This window comes from Diceros bicornis, chromosome 4 (genome assembly GCF_020826845.1).
Source record: "Diceros bicornis minor isolate mBicDic1 chromosome 4, mDicBic1.mat.cur, whole genome shotgun sequence".
NCBI lineage: Eukaryota > Metazoa > Chordata > Mammalia > Perissodactyla > Rhinocerotidae > Diceros > Diceros bicornis.
In genome coordinates, this window is record NC_080743.1 from 52,671,962 (window position 1) to 52,688,796 (window position 16,835).

The following is a 16,835-nucleotide window of genomic DNA, read 5'->3' on the forward strand; positions in this document are numbered from 1 at the left end:
ATCTGAGAGTGGAACATGCTGGGTCCCCAGAGGAAGTGGGGAGAGGTAAGAAGAACTCCTCTCCTTCCCCATCAGATCAGCAATCCCGGGCCACACGGCTCTGAGAGGGGGGTAGGGGCAGCCCTTGGTGGGGAAACCATAGCTCTTCGGGCTCTCTCAGCCAGTGGGAAACTCCTGCAGGGAGGACTCAGAAGAGCCACAGGGCTACCATCAACATCTGAGCACCCCAGAGAGCGGATAACGAGGGGCAAAGGAGAAGCCCCCCATGCTAGGGACCCAGAAAGCAAAAGAGAGAGACCCCCTCCCCGAAAACTGGACCCTGCAGCTCAGCCGACCAGACCAGACCAAGCGAACCACGGCAGAGCAGATCAAGCTATCTGACCCGTGGATCACAGTGGAAAAACCAAGGATTGCAGTGGAAAAACCGCGGCAGAGTGCAGGGGGCTTAGATTACACAGCACTTTACCACCAAACAGTGGCAGTGGGTGGAAATTGCAACCAGAGATTTCCAGGATGAGGAAAAACAAAGCCAACTAGGAACCACAATGCACAGGTATACGAAATCACCAGACCAGAAGGAAAATGACAAGCACACAGAAACCAACCGTGAAGACACAAAAATCCATAATCTAAATGACAGAGATTTCAAAACAGCTATCATAAAAACACTCAACGAAATACGAGACAACACAGACAAACAATTCAATGAGATTAGGAGTTTCTTCACAAAAGAGATTGAAATCATAAAGAAAAACCAATCAGTGCTGATGGAGATGAAGAACACAATGAAGGAGATAAAGGAGAATCTGGAATCTTTAAAGAACAGAGCTGACAATATGAAGGAAAGAATTAGCATTTTAGAGGATAGGAATACAGATATGCTCCAGATGGAAGAGGAGAGACAACTAAGACTAAAAAGAAATGAAGAAAGTCTCCAAGAAATATCTGACTCTATTAGGAAATGTAACATAAGAATTATAGGTATTCCTGAGGGAAAAGAGAAGGAAAGAGGAACAGAGAGCCTATTCAAGGAAATAATAGCTCAGAATTTCCCAAATCTGGGGAAGGAGCAGGAAATACCAGTAAGCAAAGCCAACAGGTCACCTAAATATATTAACAGACAAAGGCCCTCTCCATGACACCTAGTGGTAAGGCTAGCCAGAGTCAGTGACAAAGAAACAATATTAAGGGCAGCTAGACAAAAACAAAAAAATAACATACAAAGGAACTCCCATCAGGCTCTCAGTGGATTTCTCAACAGAAACTTTACAGGCTAGGAGAGACTGGAATGATATATTCAAAATACTGAAAGACAAAAACTTTCAGCCAAGAATACTCTATCCAGCAAAAATATCCTTCAAATATGATGGAGAAATAGTAACTCTCCCAGATAAACAACAGCTAAGGGAGTTCATGGCCACGAGACCCTCACTACAAGAAATACTCAAGAAGGCCCTCAGGCCTGAAAAAAAGAAGAGAAAGGGAATACAAAGCTTGGAGAAAGGAGAAAAATAAGTAGATAAACTCAGAAAAATAGTAGATCTTTACCAGAATAGGTTAGCAACCACTTAAATACTAAAATCAGAGATCAAAGGAAGGAATTCACCAAAAATAAATTTAACCTCATCACTGTAAACACACAGCCACAACACAAGATAGAATAAGGTATAACAAGAATGACTTAGAAGGGGAAGAGGAAAGTGATTGAATTGACTTAGTATAAGGAAATAGGAGGCCATCAGATAATGGAATATCTCATACACAAGATTTTTTACACAAACCTCAAGGTAACCACTAAATAAATAATCAAAACAAAACCACATATGATAAACAAAGAGAAAACTAGAAGAGTCATAAGACAGAACAACCAAACTGAATTGGCAGTCCAAAACAAATGGGACAAGAAACAAAGGAAACACAAAAGAACCAGAAAATAAGTGACAAAACAGCAACATTAAGCCCTCATATATCAATAATTACCCTAAATGTAAATGGATTGAACTCTCCAATCAAAAGATACAGAGTGGCAGGATGGATTAAAAAGCAAGACCCAACAATATGCTGCCTCCAGGAAACACATCTCAGCACTAAAGACAAGCACAGGCTCAGAGTGAAAGGATGGAAGACAATACTCCAAGCTAATGGCAAACAAAAGAAAGCAAGTGTTGCCATACTCATATCAGACAAAGTAGACTTCAAGATAAAACAGGTTAAGAGAGACACAGAAGGGAAATATATAATGATAAAAGGGACACTCCACCAAGAAGATATATTACTTATAAATATATATGCACCCAACATAGGAGCACCAATGTACATAAAGCAACTATTAAAAAACCTAAAAGGAGACATTAACAACAACACAATAATAGTAGGGGATCTTAATACCCCACTTACATCAATGGATAGATCATCCAGACAAAAAGTCAATAAAGAAATAGTAGACTTAAATGAAAAACTGGATGAGATGGACCTAGTAGACATATACAGAGCACTCCATCCAAAAACAGCTGACTACACATTCTTCTCAAGCACACATGGAACATTCTCAAGGATAGACCATATGTTGGGAAACAAAGCAAGCCTCAATAAATTTAAGAAGATTGAAATCATAACAAGCATCTTTTCAGACCATAATGCTATGAAACTGGAAATGAACCATGAGAAAAAGACTGGGGAAGTGACAAAAATGTGAAGATTAAACAACATGCTACTGGACAACCAATGGATCATTGATGAAATTAAAGGAGAAATCAAAAACTATCTGGAAACAAACAAAAATGAAAATATGCCATACCAAACCATATGGGATGCACCAAAGCAGTCCTGAGAGGGAAACTCATAGCGATGCAAGCCCACCTTAACAAACAAGAAAAAACCCAAATAGGCAACCTTAAATTACACCTAACAGAACTAGAAAAAGAAAAACAAACAAAGTCAAAAGTCAGCAGAAGGAGAGAAATAATAAAAATCAGAGCAGCAATAAATGAAATTGAGACCAAAAAAACAGTAGAAAGGATTAATGAAACAAAGAGTTGGTTCTTTGAGAAGATAAACAAAATCGACAAACCATTAGCCAGGCTTACTAAGAAAAAAAGAGAAAAGGCTCAAGTAAATAAAATTAGAAATGAAAGAGGAGAAATTACAATGGATACCACAGAAATACAGAGGATTATAAGAGACTACTATGAGAAATTATATGCCAACAAATTGGACAATCTAGAAAAAATGGATAAATTCTTAGACTCATACAACCTCCCAAAACTGAACCAAGAAGAAATGGAGAATCTGAATAGACAAATCACAAGTAAAGAGATTGAAATAGTAATCCAAACCTCCCAAAAAATAAAAGTCCAAGACCAGATGGCTTCTCCGGTGAATTTTATCAAACATTCAAAGAAGATTTAATACCCATCCTTCTGAAACTATTCCAAAAAATAGAGGAAGATGGAACACTTCCTAAATCATTCTACGAGGCCAACATCACCCTGATACCAAAGCCAGACAAAGACAATACAAAGAAAGAAAATTACAGGCCAATATCGCTGATGAACATAGATGCAAAAATCCTCAACAAAATATTGGCAAACCAAATACAGCAATACCTTAAAAAGATCATATACCATGATCAAGTGGGATTTATACGAGAGACGCAGGGATGGTTCAACATCCTCAAATCAATCAACGTGATACATCACATCAAAAAAACAAAGAACAAAAACCACATGATCATCTCAATAGACGCAGAGAAGGCGTTTGACAAGATACAACATCCATTTATGATAAAAACTCTCAACAAAATGGGAATAGAAGGAAAGTATCTCAACATAAAAAAAGCTATTTATGACAAACCCACAGCCAACATCATACTCAACGGGGAAAGACTGAAAGCCATTCCTCTGAGAATAGGAACGAGGCAGGGCTGCACACTCTCACCACTCCTATTCAACATAGTACTGGAGGTTTTGGCCAGAGCAATTAGGCAAGAAAAAGGAATAAAAGGAATCCAAATAGGTAACGAAGAAGTTAAACTCTCACTATTTACTGGTGACATGATTTTATATATAGAAAATCCTAAAGAATCTGTTGGAAAACTATTAGAAATAATCAACAACTACAGCAAAGTTGCAGGGTACAAAATCAATCTACAAAAATCAGTTGCATTTCTGTATGCTAATAATGAACTAACAGACAGAGAGCTCAAAAAGATAATACCATTTACAGTTGCATCAAAAAGAACAAAATACCTAGGAATAAATCTTACCAAGGAGGTGAAGGACCTATACAATGAGAACTACAAGACATTATTGAAAGAAATCCATGATGACATAAAGAAATGGAAAGATATCCCATGCACGTGGATTGGAAGAATAAACATAGTTAAAATGTCTCTATTACCTAAAGCAATCTACGGATTAAATGCAATCCCAATCAGAATCCCAATGACATTCTTCACAGAAATAGAAAAAAGAATACTAAAATTTATATGGGGCAACAAAAGACCGCAAATAGCTAAAGCAATCCTAAGAAAAAAGAACAAAGCAGGAGGCATCACAATCCCTGACTTCAAAACATACTACAAAGCAATAGTAATCAAAACAGCATGGTACTGGTACAAAAACAGACACACAGATCAATGGAAAAGAATTGAAAGCCCAGAAATAAAACCACACATATACGGACAGCTAATTTTTGACAAAGGTGCTAAGAACATACAATGGAGAAAGGAAAGTCTCTTCAATAAATGGTGTTGGGAAAACTGGACAGCCACATGCAAAAGAACGAAAGTGGACCATCTGCTATCGCCATTCACAAAAATTAACTCAAAATGGATCAAAGACCTGAAGGTGAGATATGAAACCATAAAACTCATAGAAGAAAATATAGGCCACACACTATTTGACATTGGTCATAAAGGAATCTTTTCAGATGACATGCCTACCCAGACTAGGGAAACTAAAGAAAAAATAAACAAGTGGGACTTTACAGATTAAAAAGCTTCTATAAGACAAACGAAACCAGAATCAAGATGAACAGACAACCCACCAGCTGGGAGAGAATATTTGCAAAACATACATCTGACAAGGGGTTGATCTCCATAATATATAAAGAACTCACACAACTGAACAACAAAAAAACAAACAACCCGATCAAAAAATGGGCAGAGGAAATGAACAGACACTTCTCCAAAGAAGATATACAGATGGCCAATAGGCACATGAAAAGATGTTCAACATCACTAATCATCAGGGAAATGCAAATCAAAACAACACTAAGATATCACCTCACGCCCATTAGAATGGCTATAATCACCAAAAAAAAAAACAACAAGTGTTGGAGAGGATGTGGAGAAACAGGAACCCTCATCCACAGCTGGTGGGAATGCAAACTGGTGCAGCCTCTATGGATAACGGTGTGGAGATTCCTCAAAGAATTAAAAATAGAGATGCCCTATGATCCAGCCATCCCACTACTGGGAATCTATCTAACGAACCTGAAATCAACAATCCAAAGAGGCTTATGCACCCCTACGTTCATTGCAGCAATATTCACCATAGCCAAGAAGTGGAAGCAACCTAAGTGTCCCTTGACAGACGATTGGATTAAGAAAATGTGGTGTATATATACAATGGAATACTACTCAGCCATAAAAAAAGACAAAATCGTGCCATTTGCAACAACATGGGTGGGCCTGGAGCTTATAATGTTAAGTGAAATAAGCCAGAAACAGAAAGACAAACACTGTATGATCTCACTCATATGTGGAATATAAACCAACACATGGACAGAGAAAATTGTATTGTGGTTACCAGGGGCAGTGGGGGTGGGGGGTGGGCACGAGGGGTGAAGGGAGTCATATATATGGTGATGGACAAAAATGTACAACCCAAAATTTCACAATGTTAAAAACCATTAAAACATCAATAAAAAAAATCCCAATGGTGTTTTATACAGAAATATAAAAATACATCCTAAAATTCACATGGAATTGCAAAGGGCCCCAAAACCATTTTGAAAAATGAGAACAAAGTTAGAGGACACATACTTCCTAATTTCAGAACTTACTACAAAGTTACAGTAAACAAGACAGTGTAGTCCTGGAATAAGGACAGACATCTAGACCAATGGAATAAATAGATAGCCCAGAAATAAATCCTCACATATATTGTCAAATGATTTTCAATAAGGGTGCCACAACCATTCAATGGGGAAAGGACGGTCTTTTCAACAAATGGTGCTGGGAAAACTAAACATTCACATGCAAAAGGATGAAGATGAACCCTTACCTTGTACTATATACAAAAATTAACTCAAAATGGATCAAAGACCTAAAAATAAGAGCTAAAACTATAAAACTCCTGGGAGAAAACATAGGAGAAAATCTTTATGACATTCAGTTTGGCAATGGATTCTTGCCTATGATGCCAAAAGCACAAACAACAAAAGAAAAAATAGATAAATTGGACCTCATCAAGATTAAAGCCATTTGTGACAACATGGATGGACATTGAGGGTATTATGCAAAGTGAAATAAGTCATAGGGAGAAGGTCAAATACCGTATGATTTCCTTCATTAAGTAGTAGATAATAACAACAATAAACAAACACATAGAGACAGAGATTCGATTGGTGGTTACCAGAGGGGAAGGGGGGAGGGAGGAGGGTGAAAGGGATAAAAAAAACCAAAAGATTAAAAACTTTTGTGCATCAGAGACACTACCAACAAAGTGAAACTACTACACATAGAATGGGAGAAAATATTTTCAAATCCTATTTGTGTTAAGGGACTAATACCCAGAATATATAAAGAACTCCTACAACTCAACACCAAGAAAACAAATAACTTAATTCTAAAATGGGCAAAGATTTGAATAGAAATTTCTCCAAAGAGATATACAAATGACCAGTAAGCACATAAAAATGTGCTCAACATCCTTAGTCTTTAGGGAAGTGCAAACCCAAACCATAATGAGATACCACATCATTATCATTAGGATGGCTATTATATAAAAACAAACAAATAAACAAAAATCTCAGAAAATAACAAGTGGTGGCAAGGATGTGGAGAAAGTCGAGCCCTGTGTATTGCTGGTAGGGATCTAAAATGGTGCAGCCATTGTGGGAAACAGTTTGGCAGTTCTCAAAAATTTAAACAGAATTGCCATATGATCCATCAATTCGACTTATGGGTATATCCCAAAAGAATTGAAAGTATCAAACAGATGCTTGTACACTAAGGTTCATAGCAGCATTATTCACAGTAGCCAAAAGGTGGAGGGGCCAGTGGCGTAATGGTTAAGTTTGCACACTCCACTTCAGCGGCCTGGGGTTCACAGGTTTGGATCCCAGGTGCAGACCTACACACTGCTCATCAAGCCATGCTGTGGAGGCTTCCCACATACAAAATAGAGGAAGATTGGGACAGATGTTAGCTCAGGGGCAATTTTCCTCAAGCAAAAAAAGAGGAAGATTGGCAACAGATGTCAGCTCAGAGCCAATCTTCCTCACCAAAAAAACAAAAGAAAGATGGAAACAACCCAACTGTCCATCAACAGATACATGGACGAACAAAATGTGGTATACCCATACAATAAAATATTATTCAGCCATAAAAAGGAATGAAATTATGATACATGCTATAATATGGGTAAACCTTGAAAACATTATGCCAAGTGAAATAAGGCAGATACAAAAGGAAAATACTGTATAATTTCACTTACATGAAGTTCCTAGAATAGGCAAATTCATAGAGACAGAAAGTAGGACAGAGGTTACCAGGTGCTGGGGGAAGAGAGGAATGGGGAGCTACTGTCTACCGGGTATGGAATTTCTGTTTGGGATGATGAAAATGTTTAGGAAATGGATAGTGGTGATGGTTGCACAACATTGTGAATAAACTTAATGCCACTGAACTACACACTTAAAAATTGTTAAAATGAGGGGCCAGACTTGTGGCCTAGTGGTTAATTTTGGTGCACTCTGCTTCAGTGGACCAGGTTCAGTTCCTGGGCTTGGAATTATACCACTCTCAGTGGCCATGCTGTGGTGGTGACCCATATACAAAATAGAGAAAGATGGGAACGGATATTAGCTCAGGGCAAACCTTCTTCAAGTAAAAAGAGGAAGATTGGCAATAGATGTTAGCTCAGGGTGAATCTTCCTCAGCAAAAAAAAAACAAAAAAAGGTTAGAATGATAAATTTTGTATTATGTATGTTTTACCACAATATAAAATATTTAAAAGTAATCTTTATAGAGTGACATCAGCATCATGGTGGAGTGAGACTTCCTGTAAACGCTTCCCCATAAGATACAACAAAAAGGCGATTCACATAACAACGAAGGACACTCACACAGCACAAAATGACATTGGAGAGACCCATGCAGCTGCACATCTGAGAGTGGACGTGCTGGAGCACCGGGAGGAAGAGGGGAGAGGTAACGAGAAGTCCTCCCCCTCCCCATCAGATCAGCGACTGGGGTTTGCGTGGCTCCCAGACGGGGGGTGGGGTGGCCCTCCATGGGAAAACCATAGCTCTCCAGGTTCTCGCAGCCTGTGGGAAACTCCCATGCAGAGGACTGGGAACTGTTGCAGGGGTGCCATCAACATCTGAGCACCCCAGAAGAGCAGATAATGAGGGAAGAACTAGAAACCCCCAGGAGCCCCGGGGGGTTCAGGCAGGCAAAAGAGAGAGCCCCCCCTCCCCCCGCACGCCCAGCACTGCAGCTCAGCCGATCTGTCGGAGCAGTTGTGGAGCAGCTGGGGAGCAGCCACAGAGCAGCCCTGGAGCAATCAGGGAGCAGCAGCAGAGCAGTCCTGGAGCAATCGCTGAGCAGCCGTGGATCACAGGGGGCTCAGATCACATAGCCCTTGACCCCCACCTGGTGGCGGCAGGTGGAAACTGCAACTAAATATTTCCAGGATGAGGAAAAACAAAGCGAATACAGCAAGCACGATGTAAAAGTACATTAAATCGCCAGACCAGAAGGAAAATGACAAGCACCCAGAAATCAGCCTTGAAGGCACAGAAATTCATAACCTAAATGACAGAGAATTCAAAATAGCTGTCATAGAGCTCAACAAATTACAAGAAAACACAGATAAACAATTAAATGAGATAAGGAGATTCTTCACAAAAGAGATTGAAATCATAAAGAAAAACCAATCAGTACTGATGGAGATGAAGAACACAATGGAAGAGATAAAGGAAAATCTGGAATCTTTAAAGAACAGAGCTGACAATATGGAGGAAAGAATTAGCATTATTGAGGATAGGAATGCAGATATGCTCCAGATGGAGGAGGAGAGAGAACTAAGACTAAAAAGAAATGAAGAAAGTCTCTGAGAAATATCCGACTCAATTAGGAAATGTAACATAAGAATTATAGGTATTCCTGAGGGAGAAGAGAGAGAAAGAGGAACAGAGAGCCTATTCAAGGAAACGATAGCTGAGATCATCCCAAAATTGGGAAAGGAACAGGAAATACCAGTAAGTGAAGCCAATAGGTCATCTAAATATATCAATAGGGAAATGTCCTCTCCAAGGCATATAGTAGTAAAGCTAGCAAAAATCAATGACAAAGAAACAATATTAAGGGAAGTGAGACAAAAACAAAAAAATAACATACAAAGGAATTCCCAGCAGGCTTTCAGCAGATTTCTCAACAGAAACTTTAGAGGCTAGGAGAGACTGATATGATATATTCAAAATCCTGAAAGACAAAATCTTTCAGCCAAGAATACTCTATCCAGCAAAAATATCCTTCAAATGTGATGGAGAAATAATAACTTTCCCAGACAAACAAAAGCAAAGAGAGTTAATGGCCATGAGACCCCCACTACAACAAATGCTCAAAAAGGCCCTTGTACCTGATAAAAAGAAGAATAAAGGAAGACAGAGCTTGGAGCAAGGACAAACATAGGTAGACAAAATCAGAAAAATAGTAAGTCTTTATCAGAATAGGTTAGCAACCACTTAAATATCAAAATCAAAGCTAGAGGAAGGGAAACACCAAAAATAAATGTAACCTCATCACTTCAAACACACACCCACAACACAAGATGGAATAAGTTAGGACAATAATAACTTAGAAGGGGAAGAAGAAAGAGATTGAATCAACTTAGTCTAAGGAAATTAGAGGCCATCAGATAATGGAATATCTCATCTATGAGATTTTTTTATACAAACCCCAAGGTAACCACTAAACAATCAGAATAGAATCACATATGATAAATAAAGAGAAAAGTAAAACAGTCATAAGATGGAGCTACCAAGCAGAATTTGTAGTCCAAAACGCATGGGACAAGAAACAGAGGAAATGCAAAAGAAAGGAAAATAAGCAATAAAACAGCAACATTAAGCCCTCATATACCAACAATCACTCTAAATGTAAATGGATTGAATTCCCCAATCAAAAGACACAGAGTGGCAGGATGTATTAAAAAGCAAGTCCTAACAATATGCTGCCTCCAGGAAACACATCTCAGCTCTAAAGACAAACACAGGCTCAGAGTGAAAGGATGGAAGACAATACTCCAAGCTAATGGCAAGCAAAATAAAGCAGGTGTTGCCATACTCATATCAGACAAAGTGGACTTCAAGATAAAACAGGTAATGAGAGACAAAGAGGGGCAATATATAAGGATAAAAGGGACATTCCACCAAGAAGACATATCACTTTTAAATATATATGCACCCAATACAGGAGCACCAAGGTACATAAAGCAACCATTAACAAACCTAAAAGGAGATATTAACAACAACACAATAATAGTGGGGGATCTTACTCCACTCTCATCAATGGACAGATCATCCAGACAGAAAATAAATAATGAAATAATGGACCTAGATGAAAAACTAGATGAGATGGACTTAATAGACATATACAGAGCACTCCATCCAAACACAGCAGATTATACATTCTTCTCAAGCACTCATGGAACATTCTCAAGAATAGACCATATGTTGGGAAACAAGGCATGCTTATATAAATTTAAGAAGATTGAAATCATAATAAGCATCTTTTCTGAACATAATGCCATGAAACTAGAAGTCAACTACAAGGAGAAAACCAGGAAAGTGACAAAGATGTGGAGATTAAACAACATGCTACTGAACAACCAATGGATCATTGATGAAATTAAAGGAGAAATCAAAAAATATCTGGAGACAAATGAAAATGAAAATACACCATACCAACTCATATGGGATGCAGCAAAAGTGGTGAGAGGGAAACTCATAGCAATACAGGCACATCTTAACAAATAAGAAAAAGCCCAAATAAGCAACCTTAAATTACACCTAACAGAACTAGAAAAAGAAGGGAAAAGTCAGCAGAAGGAGAGAAATAATAAAAATTAGAGCAGAAATAGATGAAATTGAGGCCTCCCCCCCAAAAAAAACAGTAGAAAGGATTAGTGAAACAAAGAGTTGCTTCTTTGAGAAGATAAACAAAATTGACAAACCCTTAGCCAGACTCACTAAGAAAAAAAGAGAAAGGGCTCAAATAAATAAAATTAGAAATGAAAGAGGAGAAATTACAATGAATATCACAGAAATACAAAGGATTATAAGAGAACACTATGAAAAACTATATGCCAACAAATTGGACAATCTAGAAGAAATGGATAAATTCTTAGACTCATACAACCTCCCAAAACTGAAGCAAGAAGAAATAGAGAATCTGAATAGACCAATCACAAGTAAAGAGATTGAAACAGTAATCAAAAATCTCCCCAGAAATAAAAGTCCAGGACCAGATGACTTCTCCAGTGAATTTTACCAAACATTCAAAGAAGATTTAATGCCCATCCTTCTCGAACTATTCCAAAAAATAGAAGAAGATGGAACACTTCCTAACACATTTCACGAGGCCAGCATCACCCTGATATCAAAGCCAGACAACGACAATACAAAGAAGGAAAATTATAGGCCAATATCGCTGATGAACACAGATGCCAAAATCCTCAACAAAGTATTCACAAACTGAAAATAGCAATACATTAAAAAGATCATACACCATGATCAAGTGGGATTTATACCAAAGATGTAGGGATGGTTCAACTTCTGCAAATCAGTCAACATGATACAGCACATTAACAAAACGAGGAATAAAAACCACATGATCATTTCAAGAGATGCAGAGAAGGTATTTGACAAGATCCAACATCCATTTATGATAAAAACTCTCAACAAAATGCATATAGAAGGAAAGTACCTCGACATAATAAAGGCTATTTATGACAAACCTACAGCCAACGTCATACTCAATGGGGAAAGTCTGAAAGCCATCCCTCTGAGAACAGGAACAAGACAAGCGTGCCCACTCTCGCCACTCTTATTCAACATAGTACTGGAGGTTTTGGCCAGAGCAATTAGGCAAGAAAAGGAAATAAAAGGAATCCAAATAGGCAATAAAGAATTGAAACTCTCACTATTTGCAGACAACATGATTTTATATTAGAAAACTCTAAAGAATCCATTGGAAAACTATCAGAAATAATCAACAACTACAGAAAAGTCTCAGGGTACAAAATCAACCTACAAAAATCAGTTGCATTTCTGTATGCTAATAATGAAATAACAGAAAGAGAGCTTAAAGATAATACCATTTACAATTGCAAGAAAAAGAATAAAATTTGTAGGAATAAATCTTACCAAGGAAGTGAAAGACCTATACAATGAAAACTGTAAGACGTTATTGAAAGAAATCGATGATGACTTAAAGAAATGGAAAGAAATCTCATACACATGGATTGGAAGAATAAACATAGTTAAAATGTCTCTATTACCTAAAGCAATCCACAGATTCAATGCAATCCCAATCAGAATCTCAATGACATTCTTCATGGAAATAGAACAAAGAATCCTAAAATTCATATGGGGCAACAAAAGACCCTGAATAGCTAAAGCAATCCTGAGAAAAAAGAACAAAGCTGGAGGCATTCACAATCCCTGACTTCAAAACATACTACAGAGCTATAGTAATCAAAACAGCGTGGTACTGGTACAAAAACAGACACATCTATGGACAGCTAATCTTTGACAAAGGAGCTAAGGACATACAATGGAGAAAGGAAAGTGTCTTCAATAAACGGTGCTGGGAAAACTGGACAGCCACTTGCAAAAGAATAAAAGTAGACCATCTGCTTTCACCATTCACAAAAATTAACTCAAAATGGATCAAAGACCTGAAAGTGAGACCTGAAACTATAATACTCCTAGAAGAAAATGTAGGCAATACACTATTTGACTTTGGTGATAGAGGGATATTTTCAGATGCCATCTCTACTTGGACTAGGGAAACTGAAGAAAAAATAAGCAAGTGGGACTTCATCAGCTTAAAAACCTTCTACAAGACAAACGAAACCAGGATCAAAATGAATAGACAACATACCAGCTGGGAGAAAATATTTGCAAAACATATATCTGACAAGGGGTTCATCTCCATAATAAATAAAGAACTCACACAACTGAACAACAAAAATACAAACAACCCGATTAAAAAATGGGCAGAGGAAATGAAGAGACACTTCTCCAAAGAAGATATACAGATGGCCAATAGGCGTATCAAAAGATGTTCAACATCACTAATCATCAGGGAAATGCAAATTAAAACAACACTAAGACATCACCTTGCACCCATTAGAATGGCTATAATCACGAAGACAAAAAACAACAAATGTTGGAGAGGATGTGGAGAAACAGGAACCCTCATACACTGCTGGTGGGAATGCAAACTGGTGCAGCCTCTATGGAAAACAGTATGGAGATTCCTCAAAAAAATTAAAAATAGAAATACCCTATGATCCAGCTATCCCACTGCTAGGAATCTATGCAACAAACCTGAAATCAACAAGCCAAAGAGGCTTATGCACCCCTATGTTCATTGCAGCATTATTCACTATAGCCAAGAAGTGGAAGTAACCTGAATGTCCCTCAACTGATGATTGGATAAAGAAGATGTGGTATACATATACAATGGACTACTACTCAGCCATAAAAAAGATAAAATCATCTCCTTTGCAGCAACATGGATGGACCTGGAGGATATTACGTTAAGTGAAATAAGCCAGAGAGAGAAAGACAAACACTGCATAATCTCACTCATATTTGGAATATAAACCAACACACAGACAGAGAAAACTGTATAGTGGTTACCAGGGCAAGGGGGTTAGGGGGTGGGCACAAGAGGTGAAGGGAGACATGTATATGGTGATTGGCAAACAACAATGTACAACCAAAATTTCACAATGTTATAAACTATTAAGACATCAATTAAAAAAATAATAATCTTTATATAAATCTTCACAGAGGACTGCCTATTAAATAAATGCACTGTCTCAGGTGGGTACTGTGAAGGCAACTTTCATAGTAGCTAGATTGACAATTGCTATTCATGACTTTTGTAAAAGGGTACAAACTACTGATTCCTAGAAGACTACTTGGAATACTGGAACCAGATGTAAAGGGAACCTGCTCATCTACCCAGAAAGGAACCCCTACCTAAAGCCTCTTCCAAACAAAGTACTCTGTTCCAATAAGGTAGGAAAATTCTCAAAGACCCCCCCAGGCAGAGGAGGAGCATGGGAGAGGAAGGTCAGGCTGGGAAAGATTATTAGCAAAGCGTAGGGAACATCAGCTTGTGGTTGACAGTTTGGGGGCCAGAGAATTCCAGCTGAGGAGTTGGGTCCAGCACTTCTGTGGTTTTCAAAGATTATTTCTAGCAACAGATTTTTTTAATAAAGAAACCTCATGCCGAACTCTAAAATAAAGGACAGATATCTGAAGAGCAGCTCTGTGGGTGGGATCTCCTGAGCACTCTCACTGTCTTGGAAGCTTGAGCCTGAGAACATGATTTTAGAAACAAGCTACTAATTAATGATTAGCATGAACTAAATGTTTTCTTTATCTCTCTTATTGACTTCCCTTTCTATAAAATGTGGTTTGTCAGGACTAGATACACAGTTAAGCATTTTTAGAGTGGTTAATAAATGAAGATCACTTTGCATTCTTATTATTTGAATAGTAGCTTTCATTAAAAGTGTAAATTGTGATTTTCAATTGACTCATGGGTTCTGGGTTTTTCAAAACCCAAACTCATGGGTTTTGAAGATATCTCAAACTTGCCACAGATGCTTCCTCATTATCTCGCATTTGATGGGAAGCATAGTGTAGAGGGTGTTGCACTGGACTGGGAATCAAGAGGCTTAGATTCTGTTTCTGGCTGTAGATTAACAAGTTATGTACCTTGAACAAGTTACTGGACCTCAATTTCTCCATCTCCAAATTAAAGTTCTTGGATTAGATATGTCTAGCCCCTTCCAGCTCTGAAAATGTGGTTGTACCTCTTCTTTCTAGTCCCATATAGGCCATATTACCAGGAGGGTGTCCGTGAACTCACCCCAGCTAGTCTACGCACCACAGATAAACTAATGATGACGAAATCTGGTAAGATTACAAGAAAGACCAACCGACTAATTTATTCAGGTGGTTAGAACTGACTTAAAGAAACACTCATAGCTCTCACCTGGACAGTATTCAGAATTGCAAGCTTAAATATTACTAGCCCCATTTATATTTATAAGGGAAAAAAGAGCTCACATTAAAAATGTTGTGAGATTCACTGGTCAAGCTTATCAAGGACAGGGGTGCCTCTATTACCCCAGAAAGTGCTAGTCAGCATAAACATAAACATAAACTAATTTTCTATGTATGGGGAAAGTGCTCCTTTAAGCACCAAAATATTTTAAATTTTTAATTGCTTTCATGGATGATCTTCTAAAAATAGATATTTCACTGCTTTCTTAAGCAAAGTAGGTAAAACACAGTTTAATAATTTATTAATGGCTGACGGTTATCTTTTTGAAATAAAATTATACCTTCTGTTATAATACAGTGATGTCCATAATCACTATTGAAGGTGTGTAAGGACGTTTGTTCCTTTGCTGAATGGCCCAGATTGTTCTGCTTTATAAAATAGTTGGTTCTCTCACAAACAAATGGGAAGATATTCCATGTACATGGATTGGAAGAATAATATTGTTAAAATGTTCATACTACTCAAAGCTATTTATAGATACAATGCAATATCTATCAAAATTCCAATATCATTTTTCACATAAATAGAGAAAACAATCCTAGAATTTGTATGGAACCTCAAAAGACCCCAATAATCAAAGTAACCCTGAGAAAAACAAAAAAGCAAATCCAGAGGCATCACACTTCCTGATTTCAAACTGTACTACAAAGCTATAGTAATTGAAACAGTATGGTACTGGCGTAAAGATAGACACATAGACCAATGGAAGAGAATAGAGAGCCCAGAGATAAGCCCTTGCATATACTTTCAACTAATACTTGACAAGAACACTCAATGGGGGAAAGGGCAGTCTCTTCAATAAATGGTGCTGGGATAAATAGATAACTGCATGCAGAAAAATGTAATTAAATCCCTGTCTTACAACACTCATAAAAGCTAACTCAAAATAGATTAAAGACTAAACATAAGACCTGATACCATAAAACTCCTAGAAGAAAACATAGGGAAGAAAATCCTTGACATTGGACAGGGCAATTATTTTTTTGGATATGACACCAAAGGCACAAGCAATAAAAACAAAAATCAACAAGTGGGACTACATCAAACTAAAAAGCTTCTACACAGCAATAAAAAAAAACAATCAACAAAATGAAAAGGAAACCTATGGAATGGGAGAAAATATTTGCAAGCCATATATTGAAAAAGAGATTAATATCCAAAATATACAAAGAACTCAAACTCGTCAGTAACAAAAAAATAATTCAATAAAAAAATGGGCAAAGGAACTAAATA

The 16,835-nt window shown here is 37.7% G+C and overlaps 1 protein-coding gene across 1 annotated transcript in view; it reads left to right on the forward strand.

The window, feature by feature from the left end:
* The first annotated feature begins 265 nt into the window (after positions 1-265).
* LOC131401168 (olfactory receptor 5V1-like) overlaps positions 266-16,835 on the forward strand; it is a 50,007-nt gene continuing 33,437 nt past the window's right edge. Inside the window, 1 exon segment of the mRNA XM_058536236.1 lies at positions 266-485. Coding sequence (XP_058392219.1) covers positions 266-485 — 220 coding nt within the window.